The sequence below is a fragment of the Curcuma longa genome, chromosome 11, assembly GCF_044706935.1.
Source record: "Curcuma longa cultivar G26 ecotype Majalengka, Jawa Barat chromosome 11, ITB_CL_G26_1.1, whole genome shotgun sequence".
NCBI lineage: Eukaryota > Viridiplantae > Streptophyta > Magnoliopsida > Zingiberales > Zingiberaceae > Curcuma > Curcuma longa.
This window is the reverse complement of record NC_133871.1, coordinates 26612723-26638645: the sequence shown is the minus strand read 5'-3', so window position 1 is coordinate 26638645 and position 25923 is coordinate 26612723. Positions and strand designations below refer to the sequence as shown.

The 25923-nt window shown below is 35.8% G+C and overlaps 3 protein-coding genes and 2 pseudogenes across 3 annotated transcripts; 2 read left to right on the top strand and 3 right to left on the bottom strand.

The window, feature by feature from the left end:
- The first annotated feature begins 2851 nt into the window (after positions 1 to 2851).
- Positions 2852 to 6893, top strand: LOC141838894 (calmodulin calcium-dependent NAD kinase-like). Its single transcript, XM_074726509.1, has 8 exons — positions 2852 to 3121; positions 3639 to 3862; positions 3953 to 4014; positions 4709 to 4918; positions 5187 to 5316; positions 5720 to 6033; positions 6137 to 6278; positions 6428 to 6893. Exons 1-8 carry the CDS (start codon positions 2881 to 2883, stop codon positions 6707 to 6709), a joined length of 1605 nt encoding a protein of 534 aa, XP_074582610.1. The 5' UTR covers positions 2852 to 2880; the 3' UTR covers positions 6710 to 6893.
- Positions 6894 to 8642: 1749 nt separating this feature from the next.
- LOC141837475 (magnesium transporter MRS2-I-like) lies at positions 8643 to 9918 on the bottom strand (annotated as a pseudogene).
- A 139-nt stretch (positions 9919 to 10057) lies between these two features.
- Positions 10058 to 11716, bottom strand: LOC141837474 (magnesium transporter MRS2-7-like; annotated as a pseudogene).
- A 519-nt stretch (positions 11717 to 12235) lies between these two features.
- On the bottom strand, positions 12236 to 16888 carry LOC141840622 (transmembrane emp24 domain-containing protein p24beta3-like). Its single transcript, XM_074728661.1, has 4 exons — positions 16626 to 16888; positions 14550 to 14736; positions 14146 to 14253; positions 12236 to 12644 (listed from the first exon to the last, which is right to left on the bottom strand). The coding sequence occupies exons 1-4, from the start codon at positions 16842 to 16844 to the stop codon at positions 12511 to 12513; spliced, it is 648 nt and encodes a 215-aa protein (XP_074584762.1). The 5' UTR covers positions 16845 to 16888; the 3' UTR covers positions 12236 to 12510.
- Positions 16889 to 20123: 3235 nt separating this feature from the next.
- LOC141841622 (NADPH-dependent aldehyde reductase-like protein, chloroplastic) lies at positions 20124 to 20897 on the top strand. Its single transcript, XM_074729802.1, has one exon. It carries the CDS (start codon positions 20124 to 20126, stop codon positions 20895 to 20897), a length of 774 nt encoding a protein of 257 aa, XP_074585903.1.
- Positions 20898 to 25923: the final 5026 nt, after the last annotated feature.

Here is a 25923-nt window from a genome sequence, read left to right as displayed (position 1 = left end):
TTTATTTATTTTTTAATTAGTAACCACATGGATGATTACGTGCTATGGTCATCCAATAAAACGACCTTCTAACTTATTGATAATCAAGAGTATTAAAAAAAATCTCTTTTTTTAACCTAGGGGTGTAATCAAACCGAGCTAAGTCGAACAGTAAAAGGCTCGAGCTCGATTCATTTTCTTAAATAGTTTGAGCTCACTCGAGTTCAATTCGAACTTTAATTTTTAAGTTCGAGTTCGGTTTGCCACATGGCTTTTTTTCCTTCGAATAAAATTAAATAGTTTGTGAATAACTCGAGTTCGATTCAAAATGGTTTATTTAAAAGTTAAACGAGTTTAGTTTGAAAATAGCTCGTTTAAAAATTAACAAGCTTAATTTGAGTTTGACTCGTTAATATATAATATTTATAATTCATGTAATATATATATATATATATATATATATATATATGTAATAATGTATATATTAATATATATAATACGATAAACGAGTCTTTTAATGAACATGTTCATAAGCCTCTTAATGAACATATTTGTGAGCTTTTAAACAAATATATTCACAAGTTCATGAACTAAATATTGTTAAGTTTGAACTTAGTTTGATAATATTTTCGGACTCAAAATCAGACTCGAATTCAGCTCGTTAACGTACTTGAACAAACTTTTTTTTGAATCAAATAACTCGTGAGCAGCTTAATTCATTTACACTCCTATTTTTACCCCTTCGGCATGGTATAACATATTAATCAAGTATCTATAGATGCTATGCTGCACGACACTCCGATCCGTGACCCGTGCGAGACACCCTGACCTCCAGCCACTGCCGCCGCCGTCGCCACATGGTCTGACCATCGAAGACTGCCGCCTCGGGCCCGATCGACGGCCCACTCGCCGGCGCACCATCTGGCATCGGATTCCGACTGGATAGTGGCTGGATTCCGACCAGATTCCGACCACAATCTGGTCGGAATCCGATGTCGATCGGCGCGTCGACCGAACCCGGTCCGGTGGCCGGACGATGAGGCCGCATCGGCGCGAGGGAGTACTGTGCATTCCCACTTTTGGATGGTCAGATCCTCGCGATCATGCATGATTGACGGTGATCCCGCTGTCGCGCACGGGCGCGTAGGAAACCGGCGCACAACATAGCATTTATATATATATATATATATATATATATATATATATATATATATATATATATATATATATATATATACTGCGCGACGGTATCCTGCCCGACTCGTGCGCGATCGATCCCCGCCGTCCACGGCCGAATCGCGTGAAACCGCAGTCGTCCGTTTATCGCGATTGCACAGTATTTCTCTTCGGACCTTCGCCGCTTCTCCGCCACTGTTCACCGCCGTCCGGCCACCTCCGGCCGCCGGACCGGGCCCGTTGGAACCGCAACTCGACGGCGGTCCGGAGGTGGCCGGAGTCCGGCCCCGATTCGGCCGGAATCCGGTCCGAAACCGGCCAACAGTGTCTGTTGGCCGATTTCGGCCGGAATTCGGCCGAATCGGGGCCGGAATTCGGCCGCGGTCGACGCGTCGGCGCCGGGCGCGTCGACCGCGGTCGGAGTCCAGCCCCGATTTGGCCGGAATCCGACCGGATTCCAACCCAATCCGGCCGAAATCCGATGCCGGTGTGTGCGCCATCGAGTTGCGCTTCCAACGAGCCCGGGATGGCAACCGGCGGTGACCGGACGGCGACGAACGGCGGCGATGAACGACGAAAAGTCGACTGATCGCGCAGCGAGGTCGCGCGGGAGCGCCGGACGGATATCAGACCTGTATATATATATATATATATATATGGACTAAACACAATCATAAGCAATAGATATCATAAACGTTTTTTTCGCGTTAACTTGTCTTGAACTTCTTGATATTCCGCGCCGGACAGGATATCAGACCTGTATATATATATATATATATATATGGACTAAACACAATCATAAGCAATAGATATCATAAACGTTTTTTTCGAGTCTATTATTTTAGTTAACTTGTCTTGAACTTCTTGATAAATAAAATAAATAAATTTCTTTATAAAATGAAAATCATAAAAACCACTCATGTTAAACTTTTTGCGTTTTCAAGTGGACCGGGACCGCTACAATTCACAATGAACGTGGAAAACAATAAACATCGCTAAAATGCAAAAGAGCAATTAAATTGATTAAAAAAAATTAATATAAAATTGTTCTATAAATACTTTTGACAAGTTAAATTAAAAAAAATAATTTATTTTAATATATTATTATTGTTATGCTATATGTGTTTTAATATTGGAATAAGAATAGTTTTGAGATAAAACAATATAATGAGCTGAAAAAATAACCTTTTGACAAAAGCAATAATTAAGGATGTTTAACATTTAGATTCCAAATAATAGCTTCATAAATTATTCACGAAGTCATATTATTATTTGTCACTTTTAAATATTAAATTAATAATTTTATCAGAAACATAGTTGATTCAGATATTTATTTATATTGCCAAAAATGTATAATAATTGAGTTGCTTTATTTTAATAAATAATTTACCATTTAAAGGATTTACATTCAAATTTTTTATAATAAAAAACATAATTGATTTAGATATTTATTAAGTTTCAGTCATTGTTTACTGAGTTATCAGGTTGACCTTGCATATTTAATAAATAAAATTCCATTTAAAGGATTTATATAAAAAGATTTATATATATTTTCAAAAAGATTCTCAATTTTTTGAAAATCTTCAAACCTTTCACAGTGACCTACCTATCTCTTCTTTCGTCATCTTCTCCTTTTAGTTCATTCCAAAATGCTCTATAAATCTCCTCCATTTGTTCCTGTTCCGATTCCTACAACCTTCTCCAATAACCTTCTCCGGCGCCTTTATGGCTCCGCTCGCTGATGGGAGGCGCAAGCGGCTCCTCGTCCGCTCCCTCGCCATCTCCGCCGCCTGCGCCGTCATCGGTGCTGCGGTGCGCTACCACCGCCGGAGGATGCAGCAGCAGCTGCTGGCGCCGGCGAGGGATCTCATGCTGGCGCCGGAGAGGGATCTCACGCTGGCGCCGACCATCGAGCTCACCGACACTGGACACATCGCGGAGCTCGAACGCTTCTCGCACTATTTTGGTATGTGTTCGCTTACCTCTTTATCTTGCTTCTTTTCTTGGATTCTTGTGTATGAACAACTTAGCGATGCTGAGATCAGATCTTTGTTCATCATCTCTTGTTATAGAGAAAAGTATGTCAATATCAGATGATGCAAGATAAGATCGATCAGACTCTTAAAAGTCGATCCGTGAATAAGTATTTCAATTTTGTGGGTTTAGCTTTGTGTCATTCCATTTGTGTCCTCATCGAGCTAGTAATGTTATCCAAATCTGGGTTTGAACAAACCCTATTTCTCCCTGTGCACCTGATTAGGAGGAGAGCACGGGAAACAGATCTGCAATTGACTTAAAGTGATATTGGCAGTTCATAATTGTTGGGTTGAGGTGTCAGTTTGTCAGGATTGGGTATGACCCTACTGGAACTGTCATCTATGGCCAGTGCCATGTTCGAGTAAAAGCCGTTGACAGACATCTATTGATGGTTCTGCTTCCTTGTTGCTTAATTCTTACTTTTTTTTACTTATGGTGTTCTGTAGCAAGGCAGATGGGGTTTAAGGACATAAATGAGTGTCCTCAGCTATGCAAGTTGGCCTATGACTACTTGCAGAAGACCAAGGAGAGTGAGCGCAACATATATTCCTTCTTTGCCAATGAGCCAGACCCTGGCTCCTTGTATGTGAAGCTTGTGGAGGAACTGGAAACATGCATACTTAGTTACTTTGCCTTTCACTGGAATCATGCCCCTCTTATTATCACTCAGGTAAACCAATCAATCTTCATTGATTAATAAATAATGACACCTTTTTTTGGTGGTTCTTTGACATTATCCTTGCATGCGTGTGTTACACAGATATTAAGTGGTAACGGTGAACCAAAGAAGAAGCTTAAGAATTTGGTAATGGAGGCGACAAGGTAGGCATTACTTGGTAATTGTAAATTTTAGTTACTCTAAATTACACAAAGTTAATTATGTTTAAGCTAACCGTCGATTTCTATATGACTGTTAAAGCATAAAACTCTCATTTTCCTTAATGGAATGAGAGTTTTATGTATCTATAATTTGTTCCTCACTCTATACAAATAGTATTTGTGACAAATGTGATGTTTGTCGATTTTAAACGTGATTGCTAGTTTTTGAGTTCAATCCTTGCATGTTAAGAACAGAATGGGCAAAGCTGATGTGGGTAAGAACAATGAGGCAAATTGATGTTCAAATTTGTACTCGTTCAAGTTAGATGAACCCTCTTGCTCATGCATTATGAATTGATGTAATATTATTTGTTCTTGGATCAAAACTGAATCATCAAGATTCTTTTAAAAATTTGATTCATATGGAAGGACCATATCAACTACATGTGAATCATAATGTTACAATCATGAATCTTATGATTCTAATAACTATGGTCTACAATTTTCATTGCAACCCAATTTTAAAACTGTCCATTCCATTTCTCTTCCCTTGGACCTTATTGCTATTACAATAACAATTTTCCATCGTTGTCAATTGATGGATGCATAAAGATTCATATTCTGATTTCAATTCACTATTGCAAATTAAAGATGTGTGTATAAATCTACATCCTTGTGTTTACTGCCAAACACACAGGAAATTACGGTTTGAGAGGGCGTGCAAGAGCCTGAAGGTGACAAGAGTTTTTTCCACTTTGGTGGAGGAGATGAAGGTGATTGGCTACGATGATTGCTGCAATGACACCATGGTTCCAGCTGCACCCTCTGATCGAAGCCCAGTTCTTCTGCTGATGGGTGGTGGTATGGGAGCTGGCAAGAGCACTGTGATCAAGGATATACAAAAGGAGTAAGTCTCTGACCTACATATCTGAATTCCCAATTTATAGTAATCCTGGAAATAAGAAAATAAATAAAAGGAAATGTAGTTTGCACCCTGGATTCTGAGATTTTCAGTTTCGCCTTTCCATTTAAGTATATCTATTCTAATCTACTAGTTTTGTCTTTAAAAAATTACATGGCTGGTTAAGTTTTGGATTAAGTTGTTCATATACAAAATTTTATTGTGCATGCTGAGAGGTACCTACGTAATTGGCAATGTACATAACTAACTGTAGGCCCTTCTGGTTGGCGGCCAAGGCGAATGCCGTGGTGGTGGAAGCTGATGCATTTAAGGAAACAGACGTTATTGCCCAAGCAATCAGTTCCAGTGGTCATCACAATGACATGCTCCAGATTTCTGAACTGGTATCTCTTTATCTATTCTCCTTGTTTCTTTTCTTTTCTTTTCTTTGTTTAGAGTGCTAAAGGATCACTTCAAAATCCAAGTCATCTCAGTAAAACAATTGAAAAGAATGAGCTTTATAAGTTTCTTAAAAGTAGTACTAAGAAAATGATCATTCTTGTTCTCCAATTGTGCTCATTGCCCTCTCGTGCACAAACGAAAACAATGTTCCAACTTCTGAGCCCCATGGTTTTATCTGACATTTTAGATTGCTCAAATGTCCACAATCTTAAAGACGCTCTCTATATATGTTCTAAATTATTTAGAAATGATCAATTAGTAAATATTTTGTGATCTAAAACAAGTTTACCTCATATTCAATGTGAGAACATGTCAAATTAATCAACCTAGTCTTTTGATTAACAGGTGCACCAGCCATCCACTGATGCGGCTTCATCCCTCCTTGTTACAGCACTAAATGAAGGCCGAGATGTGATCATGGACGGCACTCTCTCGTGGGAACCATATGTTGAACAAACAATTGCCATGGCCCGGAATGTCCACCGTCAACGCTACCGTATGGGGGTTGGATACAAGGTTGCTGAGGACAATACCATCACAGAGAGCTACTGGGAGCTAGTGGAGGACAACAAAGAAAACTGTACTGAAAGAAAGCCTTATAGAATTGAGTTGATCGGCGTTGTGTGCGATGCCTATATAGCTGTAGCTAGAGGAATCAGGTATGTTCAACTGAAGAAAATCTACACAAGATTCAAAAATGTTATCATATACTGGAACTTACATGAGTTAAAAAAAGGCAAAAACCTGACATTTGAATGGCAGGAGAGCTGTAATCACAAAGAGAGCAGTGAGGGTGAAGTCCCAATTGAAGTCCCACCAAAGATTTGCCAGTGCCTTCCGAAGATATTGCCAACTTGTTGACAATGCCAGGCTCTACTCCACAAACACGATGGGCTCTCCGAAGGTCACTGAATCGACTCTTTCGATCACCAATGCTTTAATGACCGATTTAACTTTTTGTTTTCTGAGTTAACTGGTTTAACTGACTGGTCCACTTCGATTTTGAAAAATATTGAATCAGTCGCATATTTATACGAGTGCTGAACAATGCAGCTGATAGGGTGGAAAGACGGGAGCATGAATTTACTAGTAGATCCTGATCATATCAGTTGTCTAGAAGATGTGAGCAACCTGAACGACAATGCTGATTCGATCTATGAACTCTACCCCAAGGATACTTGTCGCAGAGCAGGTTTAGTGTGGGGTGACATGGTCTTGTCACCAGCAAGAGCAGCAATCCAGCAAGAGCTCAAAGCAACCATCACGGCGATCGAGAGTCGTGCTTTGTCAACTGCTCCAAACCAAGAAGCAGAAGAAGAGAGTCGTGCTTTGTAACTGCTCCAAACCAAGAGGCAGAAGAAGAGAGTCGTGCTTTGTTGTGACCTAAAATCCAAACCAAGAACGGCATCCTAAGTCTGGGAAGTTGAGAGCATTACTCAGAAGTGAAAAAAGATATACAATTTGCTATTGACTTTGCTTGAAACTGTAATAAACTTTGTTTGGTTTCAATTGTTTTGATAACTTTTGTTTGTTCAATTGAACACCCAGATGGAGAGAAAGTACGATCAATATGAGGAGGTTATTTTCTTCTTCCATACCTTCTGTGCTTTACGAGTCTTAATATTCATGTTATGAGTTACTGCATACACTATTAATTTCTGATATTAAATATCATTTTTCTGTATTACACTATTATTTGTGACAGTGTTTTAGTCACAAGATCATATTCAATATATGAATTAGACAGCCCAATATAATGTCTAATTAAATTGATACTCTGTTTCATAACATCAATGGATGCAAGTCCTCATTAGAGAATAAATATAATGAATTTACAAATAAGAGTTTTTGCTACGAGGAATCTTTATATCACATTGAATATGGAATTATTTTGTTTTCATAATCATTTTAATTTTTTATTAAAAGGATATCCTACTCTACTGTTCAACCATATACAATTGTTCAATGACCCTCCAATACTATACTATTATCTCTCGCTTAATTTCTAAATCGAACGGGTATATTATAATAGCTATAAAATCGTAGCTACTACAATGTAAATAAGAATAGTAGTAATTTATGTTGTAGTAGTTACGAAATCGTAACTGCTACAATATGAATAGTAAATTCATATTGTAACAATTACAAAATCGTAACTGCTACTACAATAAGATTTTAAACAATACAAAATAATACTGGAAAATATTTGAGTAATTATATACATCTGATCGATGTAAGATTTTAAAAAAAATAGAAATACAAAATAATACTAGAGAAAATATTTGAGTAATTATATACATCTGAATAGTACAGTAGAGGATCATTTTGATTAAAAAAATCAATATGGGATGTTCTCTTAATAAAAAATTAAAATGGAACACCCCTTTATAATTTCAAAATAAACAGGTACTCTTTTTTACTTTTGCCTTAACAATAATATGATTAAATTCCTTTTAATAATATGAACTTGTCTACTATAAAAATGTCAATGGAATTGGAAAAAAAAACACCTATCAACTTTTTATACTTGATTCTAATGAAAAAATAACATTTATTACAAAAATCAGGAAATGAAAACAAGGAACGACAAGCTGTTTCCTTAACCAAACAGGAGACTGCTTCCAGAACCCTGGAGCCAAAAAGGAAATATAGTGAATGAAATCCATGAAGCAGTATTATATTGAAAGAAAAAAAAAAACTTGGGCATTCTTGGGCATTCAATAAGTAGGATATTTTGGTAGAAAATAAGGAAATATTCTTCTGGTAAGAAAAAATTTGAAATTGATACATGGTCTCCGATTTCATATCATTTTTTTGGAAGAGTTGGATGCTATATCTCACTGGAAAATCATGTTTAGCCATGAGCATTGCAATTCTTAGTTTCTACTGAAAAAAAATTCGAATTCCAACCTACTTCAATGGCTACCATATAAGTTGGCAATTGCTTTCTTTATGAATACATTGAGTTTTCAGGCATATCGACATAAATTACTGAAAACTAAGACATATAAAAGCCTACTTAGTATTCGACACAGATGCGGGCACAGAACTTATAGAAATTTATATGTGATCAATATGCAACATAAGGTATATGAAGAGTCTAGATCACTTAAGTAGATACCTTTGCGAGTTGCATAAAATATACCATGGTGAATTGAATGAAAATAATTTGGTATTGGATATGGAATATGTACTTCTAATATTTCTGGAAAGAAATAGTAATCAAAATTCTCGACCATGGATATATCGATTGTTCGTACCTGTGCGATCAAGTCCCAATAAGGCCCTTGAAACGAGCAAAAGCTAAAGCAGTTACGAGTATGTGCAGATATTGATCCTCCACTAATAACCACCTATTCAGTAACACAAGAAAGGTGTTCATAGAGACAGTCCACAGATCAAATGCTAAGATCTCTATATGCAAGTTAAAGGTGTTTATGCAATTGAAGATGTATTCATGGTTGTCATTCCATGAGAAAGGAGTGTTCATGGTGCAAGCACTTAAAAAAGTTCTAACTGCAGCAGAAAACAAATTTAAATTTAAAGCAGACAAGGCATGATTATGAAAGAAGATCGAAAGAACAAACTGCACCAATTGCAAAAGAAAATTGTGTTTAATGGCGCTATAAATGAAAAACCAACCATAAGGTATAGAAAAAGTATAACCTGGATCAGCTGATTCCGATGGTTGTCATGCTGCAAAGTTTAACGATTAGAAAAATACTAAATAATCAGGAGAAATATGGCTTGGTGGTGAATTTGAAAGATTTTCAAAGAAGAAAATATATAATATAGAAAATCATAACATCACAGAAGTCAACATGAGTTAATACCAAAGTCCTATATGACTTTGTTTCAGCCTGTACAACTCAATTTATTTCAAAGAGCAAGACGAAAAAGTGCACATGAGAGAGAGAAAAAGAGAGACAATATTCGGCATTTTTTGTGGATTCTTTACTTACTGTATTCAATTTGTTCAAAGTTCTGTCAATTTGTATGAAATATGCCTGCATGATCAGATTAAACATTTAGTAATTGAGTTACTGATAGTTCTAATTTTGAAGGAATATAGAGGAACAAGAGTACAAGGTGAAGATTTCATGGTAACCTCAAGCAGCATCTCCAGCTCTTCCACATCATAACCACTTCCTTGATTTGTTGCTCAGCAACAGTTGCTGCACTCGCTTTGCTTATTTTGGGAGATTTTGAAATTAAAAAAGGTGAGTTCGTCGTTTGGGAGTCATCCTCCTTGATAGATAAAGATTAGCTATGTCATTATCATCCTCTAGTAGTTGTTCAATTTCATCTCTTACCTGAAAACAAGGAGTCAGTATCTTGTAATAAGAAATAATGAAATAAAAAATAAGGGAAATTTATGTTCTGATTATTTTATGTGAATTAAAGGAAACAACCGGGAAGGAATTGATTTAGCTATTTGATATATTTAGGTGAAACGACTTACACCTGTGAGCTTCTCTATAACACGAAAATACTCCTTTCCAGTGAGCCCAAAAAGAATCTAGTACTATGAATTGATCCACCATCTTAAGTGTGGTGTTTGTCTTAACTATTTGATCTAGTTGAATTAGAACAAAAACGAACAAACATACAATAATTGTAACTTAATCAATGCATAACATCCCCGTATAATAATTTTGATTGGTACAACAACTTCTGAATCGTTCAGGAAATCCTGCAGAATGAGTAGACTCCTAAGAAGTCAAACTGCATGTAAAGAAGAAAAAGAAAGGGGAAGAGGAAGAGGAAGGGAACAATTTGAAATCTTTTATTCAATTTTAGATTTCTCTAAAAGTGAACAAAAGAGAGAAATTAGGAGATAATGATTAACAAGACTGATACGACCCTGCATGTATTGAGACTCCGGAAGGACAAAATTAAAGAGCTAGTTTTGTCATTTCACTCATTTTCCCTTCTTTTCTTTTTTCAAGTAGAGTAGACAAAACAAAAGAAACTCTACTCTCTCTTTCTTCTCCCTCATCTTTCCCCTGTTTCTCCACGCAAGTAGACGCCATAAAAGGTCCAAAAGAATCTCTATACTATAATAATTTGTGATGGAGTGACAATTTTAATAGTAAATATATAATAACTCTGTAGTTCTCTAATCCAAAGTTTGAAACTAAATGTCTGGGGAAAGTGAAAAATGCACTTTTTGGCAGTCAGCCTTGTCATACTCTTTAGCTTCCGCACCTTGTCTAGGTTGAGACTGCTGATCTACAGCTAGTCATAATTCAAGTTATAAAGGGCAGAATGAATAAAATTGCATACAAAAATGGTATTGCAATAAAAGTTTAACTACTTTCATCTTCCTAGTTAATCATGGTGTTTCTTATGTAATTAGTATGAGTCTCTTGTAAATTGAATGACTGTTTTTTTATACAAATAGGAAGAGTTAGTTTACTTGAGCTTGATATTTCTTTCATAGGAATGAATCACTTTCAATATTTCAAACAAGGTTTTATTTCATCTTATATGATGTTTTTTGTTATATTTTTATAAATTAAGTCCCATATTGGATATTCAGTAATAGGACGAATTAATTCATGCTTTTTTGGGTTAAGAGAATAAATCAATTAATTCTTTTTTTTTTCAGAAATGCTTAGGATGAAAGATGATATAACTACATATTTTATATGCTAAGTCATCTGATTGTTACTTGTGAGATTAATCAAATTACTAGAAAAAATAATACCTTGCCTGTCAGTTCATCTAAGACTGGATAATTAAGCACCAGCTTCCAATTCTATTGTACATGCATCAAGCCAATGGCATATAGCTTCTAAAGCAACTTGCAAGGCTGCGAAATTCAAAATTCGGAGGAACTGCAGTGATAAAAATTACATAAGATATTTGCTCTATCATCGCTACAGTAGAAATGGATCAAACAGGAATAGGATCATCGATATTAATCGCACCTCTTCTGCAGTGATGATCGCTTTGATATGCTGATCTCCTACAAACAAAATAGAGCATTAGCACAACGGGCCATCCCAAATACACAGAAAGGAAAGAACCACATACGGGAACAGAATACACCTCCAGATTGAGAACGACGGCCCTCTCCCTGCCCAGAATGGCGGAAGGGTAGGAAAGCAAGGGATCGATGATCCTGAGGTCCCGGGCGTGGATAATAACGTGCTTGTCCACGTCCAAGACGGTGCTCCTCCCCGTGCAATCAAGCGAGACCCAGTTCCTCACCGTCAGCATGTTCTACGCCACCCTGTGCGAGTCCGCTGCCGCCGACGCCGCTGCCGGTCACCCTCCACGGTTCATCTCGCGTCGACGAGGTATTCGACCGGAAGAAGAGACGACGAGAAGAGAATAGAAGAGAGACTAGAGGAAGAAGATCAGTTTTGCTACGCCGGGAGCAACCCAATTCAGCTTCTTCGCACGACACGAACTCACATTTGATACCAAACATCCATAGGTACTATTCCAGGGGTCCCACTTAATTAAACCAATCACCGTACCCAGATGCCAATGGTCATGTACCTAACCATAACTGAATTAATTATGACAAAACAGACTTAGAATTCAAATCTCGATAAAGTCGAATAATATCCTTCTCCGTCATAATCAACTACAATTTTTCGATTTACCTCATCACAAATGATCGTGAAAATTTCGATTTATCTCCTCATAGATACATGAAATCGATCGTAAAATGAAACGGATTCTATCTTTTTGCAAAAAAAAATCATGTTATGTACAATTTTGCCGGCAGTGTGCCACTGGGATTGACATGACCAATATATCACAATCCAACAATAAAGAAAAACCTTTAAAACTATATTTTCCTCTTCTTTCCCTTCTACAAAGGTAAATACAAACACAATCAGAGAATTCATACGAAATCAAATAGTTATCCCTCTGAATCAACTACCATAAAAGTCCAGTCTTTATGCTTTGTTCGACATGATAAAATATCAACCCATTCGAACCCTAATTTAACAAAGTTTACCCTCCCTCCCATAAATTATCCTTGTACAGTCGACTAGAATTACATCAAAACCTTTGACAAAGGAAATAAATATGCTTGCCACAAAAACAAACAGTTTCTAGTTAAAGTGGTATATAAAAGATGCTAAGTATACATGAACCGCGTCTTCATTTGAAATCTAGACTCTGTTATATCCCACTGATTTGTTGAAAAGGCGTCGGATATAAACAACCTGAAGCCCGCTCGCGAGAGCCAACACTACGTATTCCGTTATCGTATAGTAAGTGAGGCGCCGTCTCGTGCTCTCGTTTGCTGCATTGCAAGAAACAATTAGATAGCTTATGACCAATATAACACATACAAAAGTGAGATGCATCAGGTTAACAATTCTTCTACAGCAGAAATCAGAATTCAAAAAGACCAAAAGAAACTTTGGGCCTCAAGATCTGATTAATTATTAAGCACGTCAAGCTAAAGTTCAACCAAGATTAACAATAGATACCAATGAACTGATACTTCAAATTTCTAGTGACTCGTAGAACAATGAATACTAGATAAAACACGGATACCAACTAAATTATTTTTAAAGAAATCCAGATCTATAAACATTGGTAACTATAACTCATTACATATCAAATTTGTTAAACTGCAGAAGCACAAAAGATAAAGTTACAAGTACACAGTAGATTTGATATCAGTTGTATTCAATAGTAAGTATTGATAATAGTGTATAAATAGAGTATGTTTGAATTTGATAAAAATTTTATTGAATAAAAGATCAGGGATAATTGCTAAATATAACTTGAACCTTCACAAAAGAAGTTGCGCTGTTGACTTACTATGATGGTTACATGAGTTTGTGATTCTTGCAAAGTTTTGATTATTAAGTTATATACATATATAATCACAATATATTCCCCAAACATTTGCTTTCTTAACTTGCTGATGTTGGTCGCATACTTAATGTTTCTTGCTATGGTAGTTGTCTCTCTATATATGTAAATAAAAATAACTACCATGGAGTAACCTACTTAGGCGTACACTAGCGCCAATAAAACATGATTAAATGATTATTGCTGTTCAGAGACTTAGCTGCCGATGACTATTCACGAGTTTACATAGCAAGAAACATTCATATATCGAGTCTAGGTAAGAAAAATAACATATGAATTAACTAAGAATTGGGAACTTTATTTTTACACTTTAAAGTGGGTAAATGGAATTGTTAAAATTGTAAGTTCAAACCCAAATTGTTAAATCTTGATGACCTAAAAGTCACTACATTATGAAATACTATAGCACCACTTATGAGGAATGGAAATCATTTATAGAAATAAATAAATGTACATAAAGATGATTCCAGTATCATCATCCTCTATCAAACTCTAACTGCAAGAATACGGTAATTAACATTAACAAAATGTTTTAATGTTTTTTGTGTTTGAACTTTTCCTTTAAATTGACAAGAAAATTCTTGAAAAATAGTATAAATATAAACTAATCATGATAAGCCAAAATACACCTAAACAATTAGTGATAACATTTTCTCTCCTTCGTGGAATTTAGTTTTCTTCAATGATTCTTAAGTTTTCCCCTTCAAAACCTAATCTGAGACATTTTACATATTCAAACACAATTAATTCCTACACCAAATTAGTAAATTAAAAAAAATTAAACATTTGAGGGAACAAAATGCAAGGAGTTTAATCAGATCAAAGACACAATAATATCCATACAATAATAAAGCTCGTGCATAATAAAATCCCTTTAATAGTCTAACCAATCAAGTATACTGTTGGTCAATTTAACTTACTATGACGATGGCGAACTTCACGTGCTTTTAGATAACGCTGTTCTGCTGTGACAGATTCTAGTGCTTCCCTAAGCAGTGCAATTTTCACATTTACTGGATCCAAATGCTCTGCAAGAGATTAGGTGCAACAGCTTTTGTAAGGAACAATATGGAAATAAAAGGATAACTTTATATATGATTTTATAAAAAAGATGGAGCTGATGCAAGAAACAATCGTAATGCCTCTTAGTTAGGATCATATTTAAAAAATGTATCAACAATGAAAACCTAGATTATTTTCTATGAATTATGCTAAACTAGCAATTAACCATGGAAAAAATAGAGGACAAGCTTCAACATCAAATTTAGATAACAAAAAAATATGTGAAATTCTCTAAATTTCTTCGCCATTTATTGAGACTAACCATCTTTGGCTATGTCATGTTCATTAGGAATATGTCCTACATGAATGTAGAATGAGACTGTCTCTGGTGTTCTGTTTGGATTATGGAAACAGAACTTGTACATTCCAGCTCGTGGGGCCTTGAATTCAAACTTGTCACCGGATGTCCCCTTCAAGGAATGCACAGTGTTACCAGCTGGAGAAGTTACCTACACAATTTGTTCATATTTCAGTAATTAACAACGTTACAATCTGAAAATAGCCCTTTTGAAAGAAGGCTAAAATCATCTAATAAGATAAAAGGAAAAGAATATGACTATTTTATTCAAACACACTTGTCATACGGAGAAGTTCTTTCCTTCTTTGTACGTCTCAGAAGTTTCAAGGTCCACAACTCAACAATATTTCTAAAGTAAGGTTACTGTATATAGAAAACACTGTTAGGGTGGTTACAAAAATTTAGCAGACTTTAGAAGTTTCAATTGTACATACAAACTATTAGTTTTATTTAAATTTTAGCTGGTCAATTAACAGAACTAAAAGGTGTAAATAAAATTGATTTTTATTTGGAAATTGGGCTAAACTTGAATGATCAGGAAATTAAATGTACGAATTAGAACACCACAAACTTATAACCACCAAAACTAACATAATTGTGAAGATGACAAATCAAGTTTCTAAAACTAACATCTCTTCTTTTTTCTGTCCTTTTGATTCAATGGATGTTGAAATAGTGCTATAAAAATTGAAGAAAGTTAAATTGGGGGATAGGAAATATTCTATTGCATTGCATATGTTGTAAAGAGATAATTACATGTATTGTATAGAACTCAATATAGGAATTTTAAACCTAAAATACAAATGTGGTATTAAACCCCAAAACACCTAACATGTAACACTCCCTCAAACTGGAGCACAAACCCTGTCTATGTTTAGGACTACCACTGTACCACCTCCTCTCCAAATAGTTTCACTAACAAAGACACCATAGGGGGACTACTTCAATATTTTAAGGATGCTTGATACTACGGTGAAACAAATAAATATCATGTGTAACAATTCTGGTTAAACTGACAAAAGACCTACTTCTAATTAACATAAGAGGGTTTTTTTTTACACAAATAGAAGATGGGTACTATTTTCCATTCCGTTCTTCCATTGCTTCTTTGCTTGCATCACTTACCAACCAAGGAAAAACTCATCTAGTTGACTTTAGTGTTCTCCCCTTTCCAGTGAATGGCGGAATAATAGTTACAGAGCAAACCTTAACATGAATCAATGGCCAACACCAAGTTTCACGATCACCACAAAAAGCATAATTAAAACTTTCGATAAAGAAATGATTTGGGCACATCATTTGTCACAAAATAAAAAATAACACAACAAATTTCAGAGCAGTGTAAGTGTACTTTCTTCTGCATTTTCTGATCTAGAGTAGTATTAGCTTCCAGTTGAATCTATACTTATCAAAGATGTTGCTCACCAGCATGGCTTCACCAGATTGCAACGGATATTGATGCACCTCATTCCAACTCACACCTTACACCCCTTACCCATAACCTTCTAAGAAATTCAGCATATGAAGAATCAGTCTTAGTAGGGTCTCGGAACTAAAGAATTTTAGGGAAGAGAACTAAAGATTCGACGTCACATTCTTAGCATATAAAACGAATACAGTGAAAGTAATATCATGAGTTGAAGACACAAGGCAAAAAAAAAAAAAAAAAAGTGGGTGGGGATTAGAAACCCGAACACCTCTAGAGGAACAATTTGGATTCTGATTCTTAAATCCTTGTGATTCCAGACAATAAAGCATTCATTAAAACAACAGAATTGAGATTGAGATCATTTTCTGTTCCAAACAAGCTGTTATAGAACCAACAGAAACCCTAATATTCATAAAAATCTAAACTTTCTGAAAAAGAAGCAATCAACTTGATGAATTACGGAAAGATTCGGAAGGGAGAAAACGCATCAAACATACAACACCTTTATTCTCTAATCCCTCCATCTAAATAGCGCTTTCTTTATCTAATCTAACAGATCCAATAGAAAGCCCTTGCCTGCGTAAGAAAGGGGGCAAATGCGCATCACTTACGATAAGATCGATGCCGGGGTGATCGGAGTTCCAGAAGATGTCATGATCCACGACTACGAAATTTCCCGAGATCGTGTCGCCTTCATAGACGACGAACTCGTAGACGCACTCCAGGTCGTTGACGGTGACGGACAGAGCGGAGAGACGGCGGGGGCAGCCGACGAGAAGGACTACAATCAAGAAGACCTCCCTGAAACTGATCGATCTCCTCCTCTCCATGGATCTCCAAACTCGATCTCGATCGCTCTGACAACGAGCCCCAGCCGTTTTGTAATCGTATCTTGAGTTGTGTTTCTGGCCGTTTCTTATATAGCCTCAATTTCCACATGATCTCAAAAGAAAAAAAAAAAAGTTATTGTAGAATTACACATAAAGTGTGTTTATTTTGAATTATTAATTAATTTTGTGTGCAAATTAAATTTATGAGCAAATCTATTGTTGTCTTATTATGAATTTATTTTTTATCTTTACTAAATAATCTACAAATTTTATTATTTTAAATTGTATATAATAATTTATTTGAACAAGAATATTAATAGTTGATCTCGATAATATTTTTGATAGTTATGTTTGAGTAACGTCAGTTCTTTGGGAAAAAAAGAATCAGGATGGTTTTTGAAGATTTATTTTATTAGGCGGATTAATTTGAAAAATCTGGTGAGGGTATACTTACATTTTTATTACGTTTATTATACATTTTTATATATTTCATAATAATACTATGTGTTTATCACATTCTTTATTTATATATTTGACATATTTTTTTTTATTTTTTAGTTTGAAGATCTGCTCTTGTGTATTTACGTTTGCAGGATAAAAATTGGAGCAAAATAAGACGAAATGAAGGGAGATTGACAAAAATCCAAGACAGAGTCGTGCCCAATGGCATGACCGTGTGACAACAACTAGGTCAGCCAAGGCATGCCCGTGTCCTTCCAAGCCACGGTCGTGTTTCCTGCAGTTCCATCAACGACAATCGTGCTTACCAAACAGAGTCATGTCGAACTTACCGAGTATCAACTGCCCCAGGTCGTGCCCTTCCAAACGCATGAACCAAGCCAGAGGTCATGCCTACAAGGCAACACCGTGCCCATCCTACAGCGTGAGGTCAGGCAGGGGTCATGCTTACAAGGCACGACGCCCGCGAAAGCCTCAAACCGATGTTCCAGGACGTGCCTTGAGGCACGGTCGTGTCATGCATCAGCCTATAAATACATCTTTTTGAAATCCTCAAAAGGGGGGGTCATCAGAGGTGAATGGAGCACACCGCAGTCACGATTTGAAGCGGATTTCAGCGTCTCATCCTTTCTTCCGGGGCTACTCTACCATTTCCATCCACCACCAACAAGGAAATTGTGATTCGAAAGAAATCTGCGCACATAGATAAGTCTTTTCTCTTTTTCTCTCTTGAATTGAGGGTCAAGATGTATTCCTTTTCTTCTTCTAGTTGTATTTCCTCCGTCATGGAGTAGATCCCCTATATTCTAGGACGTAAGATGAATTGAGATGTATTGGATGATTTGTATTTAATAGATTTGCTCTTTGCCATTTTCTTTGACATGTTTATACTTTACTATATGAATTGTGCCTTGTGTGTGTTTAGTAATATGTTTATGAGGGCTTAAATTCATGTGTTGGTGCCCCGATTAGTTTTGATGTGATCAACCAAGTTAAGTTAGGTCATATGTTGTTCTAATCCCTTTGCTAAGTATATAAGAACTTAGGTACGGAGGAAGTCGAGCATAAGACGTAGCGAACGAGAAGGGTTGCGCGGGGAAGTGAGCCGACGGGCTCGGTGCAATCCGAAGAACGCGGAAGCTACGGAAGAGTACGCATGTGGAGCGAGAAGGACGTGCGCGAAGTATGAGGGACAAGAAGCCGGGAGGAAGCACACTCGAGGGGCAAAAAGCTGGAGTCGAATTCGAGTGAGCCTAACTCCGGTTGGCCAGAAATTACCCAACCGAAGATTCAACAAAAAGTCAACAAAAGTTAAACTATTGACTTTGACCATTGACTTTGACTTTTGATTGTTGTCTTTGACCGTTGACTTTGACCATAAAAGAAGATTTAGACTTGGATCGTTTGGACGTGGCGGTTGAAAAAAAAGAAGAAAAAATAATAATAATATTTATCTTTTATCATATAAAAGATAAATACTTATTTTTTTTATTAAGGATAATTCTCTTTATCTTTTATTAAAGATAAAGTTTATCCTCATTTACTCAACGGCTACGATCAAGCCTATCTCTGATCAACGGTTAGGATCGTATCAACGGATCAACAACCAAGAGAAAGTTCATCTATGATCAACGATCTAGATCTATTCTCTTGGGCTATAAATAGACTTAGAGTTTTAGAGTTAACATATCAATTACTTTATCATTTTTTCTCTAAGTTTCTCTGCTATAATTGTAAAGGCTTCTCCGCCTAAAGGAGTTTTGTTTGAGCGTAAATTCCCTTGGAAGCAACAACCGAGTTGCAACCAAATTTTTTTAAAAATAGAGTGTCTATCCTGCAACTTTGCTTAATCGTCTATTCACCCCCCTCTAGGCGGTCCAACCCGATCCAACATCATGTGGGTGGGAGTGAATTATGATTTATAGGAAATCGTAGGATCGTATGACCGAGATGCCTTGTGACAAAATGTAAACCTTAGAACTGGACTTTCCGATGAGATTCTTAAGTTGTAACAATCTCTCATGAGGGATAGCTAACGACTATCGATCACTAGAAAGAGATCCTTAATAGGAGTACTCTGTAACAGATAGTAGAATATCAAGATAGTATGCCCGAGGTGCCCGATGACAACGGGAGAGCCATAGAATCAGGTTATCGATGTATCATCTCCAACTAGTAGTCATAGCATTAAAAGATAATAATTGAATTCCAATGAAACCTGACGAAGTCAATTTGGTCATTTGGTTAGAATCCCTGCATTGATATAAACATTGAGGAATGATAAAGCGTTCATGATACATCAACCGTAGTCTCAAGGAATCTGAAATCTTAGAATCGTTTCGCATATCGATCATCTAGTTGATATCTTTTCAATCGAGGTTTAGACACTATAGTTCTCCTTCTCTCTCTTCCAAATACCAAAACTCAAACATTCGTAAACTCTTTTTGTTCTAATCTAGTGATAAATTTTACGGTACTTGTGGTTCGATATCTTTTATTATTTGACGATGACCGTATACTTGCGGTCAGCATTAATGAGGGGGTCAACTATAATTTCTCGATAAAATTTATATTTATATATTTTTTTCATAATGATCAATTATAATTTTTAATTATGTTTAATTGTAATTTTTTTGATTTATCTACCTATCATATGAGTCGTGAGGTGGATTTCACTTTTTTCACTGATGGGACAGGGCAATTTGTTACTATGTCCTTCCATGATTCCATCGACAGTCTGCTATGGGTTGTCTCTATCCCAAAACCATATCATGCTCCCCTTCGTCCCCATTTTGATTACTACGCTAGCCGATCGACTCCATGGCCGACGCCTTCCCCCTCTCTGGCCGGATCGCCATCGTCACCGGCGCCGCCCGCGGCATTGGGCGCGGCGTCGCCGTCCACCTTGCCTCCCTCGGCGCCTTCCTCGTTCTCGGCGACTGTTCCGATTCCCCCGCTGCAGAACAACTTGCCGCCGAGCTCAATGCCTCCCTTGATCACCCACCTCGCGCCGTCGCTCTTCGTGTGGACGTGTCCGACGCCAATGCCGTAAAATCCCTCTTCGATGCCGCAGAATCCGCCTTCGGCGGCCGCGCCCACATCATCGTCTCCTGCGCCGGGATCTGCGACGAGAAGTACCCGTCCCTGCCTGAAACCTCCGACGAGGTCTGGGACCGCACCTTCGCCGTCAACGCCCGAGGGAACTTCCTCTGCTGCCGGGAGGCCTCGAAGCGGCTGGTCCGCGGCGGAGGGGGACGGATCGTGTGCTTCTCGTCCTCAGGGGTGGGCGCGCTCCGTCCGGGGTACGGGGCGTACGTGGCGTCGAAGGCGGCGGTGGAGGTGATGGTGAAGGTGCTGGCGAAAGAACTGAAGGGAACGGGGATCACGGCCAACTGCGTGGCGCCCGGGCCGGTGAAGACGCCGATGTTCTACGCGGGGAAGAGCGACGAGGTGGTGCAGAGCATAGTGGAGGAGGGTCCGATGGGGCGGCTAGGGGAGGTGGAGGACATCGCGCCGGTGGTGGGGTTCCTCTGCACCGACGGCGGCGGGTGGGTGAACGGCCAGGTCGTCCGAGCCAACGGAGGCTACATTTGATTTGATCCCTCTCAGTATTCAGTTATCAAGTTTCCAGCTTGCCATCTTCAGCTCCGTCATGTGCACTGTTCCCCGCCATGAATGCTGCTTTCGCCTTGTTCTCTGTATCAATTTGTAGTGGTCTGAACTCTTCTCAGTGTCGCCGTTGTGTTGGAAACCGTGCCCGTCTTTAGATCTAGTGTGTCATTTCCTTTTAGGCATGAAGTTTGCTCTGTTGTGACTGTCGATTTCATTTCTCAGTTAATTGAATCAGGTGGCGAGCAAAGGTAGGCGGCGACGAGGTGATGGAAGTGGCGGCGGCGGCCGTAGATTAAAGAATTTAAAAAGAATTATTCTCCTTTTGAAATGGACACACTTTAATAGAGTATAGTATTTATTTATATTTTAAAAAATCGTGGACAAAAATCAAATGAGCATCGTCATTTGCATTTTCGTCGAACGTTTCAGTTTTTTAATTAAACTCAAATAAACAATTCATTTTATTTGAACCATTTTTAGTTAAAGCCCAAATGAACAATTCATTTGATTTGAACGGTCCGAAATACCCTTACAACCTTTAATTATTCCGTCATATAAAAATTAGTAACAACTAGCTTCTAATAATTAATTTTTACATATTATAAAAGTAATTATTAATTTCCATAATAATTACTTTAGATTATTTTATTTTTATTTTTTTAAATGATAATATGATTAAAATAATATCGATGAGATTCCATAATATTTGTTATATTTTAAATAAATATTATTTAATTATAATTATCATAAAATAATTAGCTTTTATAATTATAAAAGTTAGTAACTAATTTTTATAATGCGTAAAAATTAATTTTTATAATTATAGAAGTTAATTATTAATTTTTATACTATTTAATAATTAAATAGTATAAAATTATTTCGATAGTCCATTTGACTTCAATTAGGAATGAAGGGTTGACATGTGAAAAGGGGACGCCATCGTGATTTTTACTAAAAAATCTTCAATTAAAATAGCGAAATTAATAGGTAATATTTATTTTAATTATGATTTAAAAAATTAAATATATATACATACATTAAGATGATATACTGTGCACCTGGTGCACAGTATTTATGACTAAGTGCGTATTCGATTGAGTCGAAGCATTCGAAAATGATTAGGAATCTAGATGTCAAACACTTAGTCACGGATTGTTGTCGGCACAGGGGGGGAAGGGGGGGACATTACTAATGTTTTGTTTGAAAGGAGGGGAAAGAAGGGTAAATAAGAGAAAGGGAACTTTGAATTTTGTTTGGAAAGAAGTGAGGGAATAGAAGGAAAAGGTAAGTTTTAACTTTTTTTACCCATGAGAAGGGAGATTTTTTTACACACTAATTTGGGGTGTAAGTAAAGGAAAGATAACTTTAAATTTTATTCCAATTTTATCCTTATTTTAAAATATTAATTCTTAAATAACTTATTTAATTTATTTAATTTAAAATTTTTAAATTTCTCTCGCTGAGCACGATGTTTTCGCTCCATTCTTACATCAGTGAATTTTTATAAAAATATACATAAAAATACTAATTTATCATTTATCATATCAAACTATACAGATTCTATATTTCACATGCTTATTATATGTCTACTCATTATTTCTTTAAATTTTTTTTTATTTATTTAAATCATAAATATTAATTTTAGTTAAAAATCTTGTATCGATTTAATGAGCTATACATATTTTTTTCATATTTAAATTTATTTTTTTTAAAAAAATATTTTTATAATTTTATATATTTAATCTTAATTCTATTTCCTTTCTTCTAAATAAGGTAGCATATGTTATATTAATAAAATTTTCTTTCCTCTCCAACCAAGGAGAATATAACATTAAATTAAAATTTATTGAATTAATTAATTTAATTTTAATTAGATTTCACAGTATATTTGAAGTTATGTAATGTTGTATTAGAAGGTCAGGTTTCACCCCTTTCTAATATAGTAGATCCTCTTCTTGTATAATTTTTCCTTTTCCATGATAAGATGGTATTTTTATTAAAAAAATCTATTTTATTTATAATTTTTATATTAATAAATCAAATATATTTTTAATTTTATTTAAGAAAATAAAAAACAGTATATCATACCAAACGTATTTTTTTCTGAAAACTAGATCAGAAAATTAAAAAATAAAAATAGAAAATGAAAAATGAAAAATTGAAAAAAAAATTCAAATCAAACGCCCCTAAATATTTTCCTTCTTCTCCTTCCCCTTTCCGATCCTTCTCTCATCTCAGCCAAACATTCTCTCATCTCCAAACAGATTGTAATAGTTCATTTGGGAGGAGATGAGGGAAAGGGAGAAAGGGTAAGGAAGGGGGAAAAAATTTTATTGTTGTTTGCGATGGAATGAGTTAAGGAGAGGAAGGAAAGAAAATGATAAACTTTCCCCTTGCATGCCCATTAATTAACATAATTCTTTACATCCCGATTTGGGGTGTAAGGAAAGGGAAGAAAATTTTAAAAAGTATTTATTCCAATTTTATCCTTACGTTAAAATATTAATTATTAAAATAACTCATCTGTTAGGTTTTTGCACTGTTGCTCTTCATCACATAATGTAGTCGTCACAGGATCTCATCGCTCGCACTTCTCGACGTCGAACTTCGTCGTAAATTTTTATAAAAAATATATATATATATATAAATGTTGATTTATCTTTTGTCATATCAAAGTGTATAGATTCTCTATTTCGCATATTTATTATATGTCTACTCATTATTTCTTTAAATTTTTTTATTTATTTAAGTTATAAATATTAATTTTTATTAGTCTTATGCACATATAGATTTATTTTAAAAAGTAAAGATTTTTTTATAATTTTATATATTTAACTTTTATTCCCTTTCTTTTCCTCCCAAAAAAGGACGTTAATGAACCTTCCTTTCCTCCCAAACAAGGAGAATATAAGGGGCATTTGGTTTAAAAATTTTTTTTCTATTTTTTATTTTTCATTTTCATTTTCTATTTTTCTATTTTCTGATCTAATTTTTAGAAAATAAAAAATGTGTTTGGTACGATATACTATTTTCTATTTTCTAGAAAAAAATTAAAAAATACATTTGATTTGTTAATATAAAAAATTGTAAATAAAATATATTTTTTAATAAATACCATCTTATTCATGGAAAAGAAAAAATCAAACCAAATTTAAACTTTTAATATGCAATATAAGAAAATATCTTCCATTGTATAATATCGATGTATGAATTTATGCATCGCATAACATGCAACTAAAATTATGCATCAGAAGAGTAATATTTCTAATGCTTCTTTGTGTCTTCAAGAAAGTGGATTATCATCGTCTACGACCAACTCTTGCCCCGTGTCATTAATTTCCATTTCATCATACTAATTCATCTCAATGCTCCTAATTTATTTGATGACGAACCAAGAGTCATCTATCTTTAATATTAATTAAACGAAATTGAACACTTTGAATTATTAAAAAAAATTACAAGTGACTTTGGAATGTAGAAACTATCAAATTATTACAAAACACAACCGAGATTAAGTGATACAACACTAAAGTCATAGTCTTGATTCAGAGTTAAGGTAATTTTCTTTACAAAATTACCACGCGAGCCTACGTCCATGATCGCGAAACCCTCCACGACAGCCATGCCTCTCTGCCGCCGGGGGACAGGTCAGCGCCGTCGGACGCATGGCCTACAGCGGAAAAGGCCATGACTTCAGCAGCGCCTGATAAGAGGCGTAGTCGAAGGGCGGCGCTACCGCTGTGGAGGCCGTCTCTGGGGTTCATCTCGGAGGACGCCGCCTCCGCAGGGGTAGTGAAGAGTGGTGGAGCAGGAAGAGGGATGGCCAAGTCGAAGCTGAAGCTGAAGCCGGCGGCGATTAAGGTGGAGTCCCGAACCGGCAAGGACGTCTACAAGTGCGTCAACATGCATGAACTGTAAGTTGAAAAGGCACCAAAACTAAGATGTCTTCTTCATATATCTTCGTTTCTGCTCAGGAATTTCAGACAAATTAAACTACTCATAATCAACTGTCCTGCAATCCGATGATAAATCCATAGTAATTGTTGCACCTTTAGAATCTGAAAGGCATTTATTTGGTCGCTTCAGGCATTTTGGAGCGTTGCCGACGTTTGCTCCTACAGCCTTTTTATTCTGATGATTGATTCACGGTAATTAATCGATAGCTTAATTAATTGGCTGAGGGATCGGTGATCGAGTTGCTTCCGATCCTTAAGATATACATGCATGTTTATGTATATTTATTTATTGTGTGGTTTTAGATGTTGTTTTAAATATCATAATTAACTATTGTAATCTTTTCTCCTTTTTTAACAAAGGTGCAGTTTTAGATGTTATTTTTAATTATTTAAATATACATAATAAATTAATTTGATTTATGATATTTATTTGAGTATAAGGTTATTTGGGGAGTATATTTTCAAAAATGAACACAAACTTGACAACTTCTTTGCATTGTCAAAGATATTTAGGAGAAGTTATGTGTTGAAGTTGCTCTGAAATCCATTCTGGATGAATTAGCTATTTGAATTAGATTGTCATTTTGGTATACATTGTTGGTACTTATATTTTGGATATACTTTCGAATAGTCGTGCTATCATTTTGAACAAATCTTCTTGGATGAATGTCGTTTTGAATTGAACTTAAGTTATGTTTGTGTGAATTTTTCATTTTGTGTTTGTGTGAATATATATATGATTCAATATCATAAATGAGTAGGTGTTTGAAGTGTTTTGTATTTCTAATGTATACTTTGATTTGTAATTATTTTGAATATGACTTTTGATATAACATCATATAGAGTTTATCAAAATATGAATTGTGTTTGTGTGAAACTAACTTTGTCAAAGAGTAGCATATGTCAAGAAATATATTAACACAGGCAATATTTATTTTCATGTATTCCTAATTTAAAATGTAAATTTCTAATTGACATTTTCAATTTCTAATCGATTTTCAATTTATTCAATTTGATCGATTCGATTTTGTTCAAATACTTACCCCGATTTG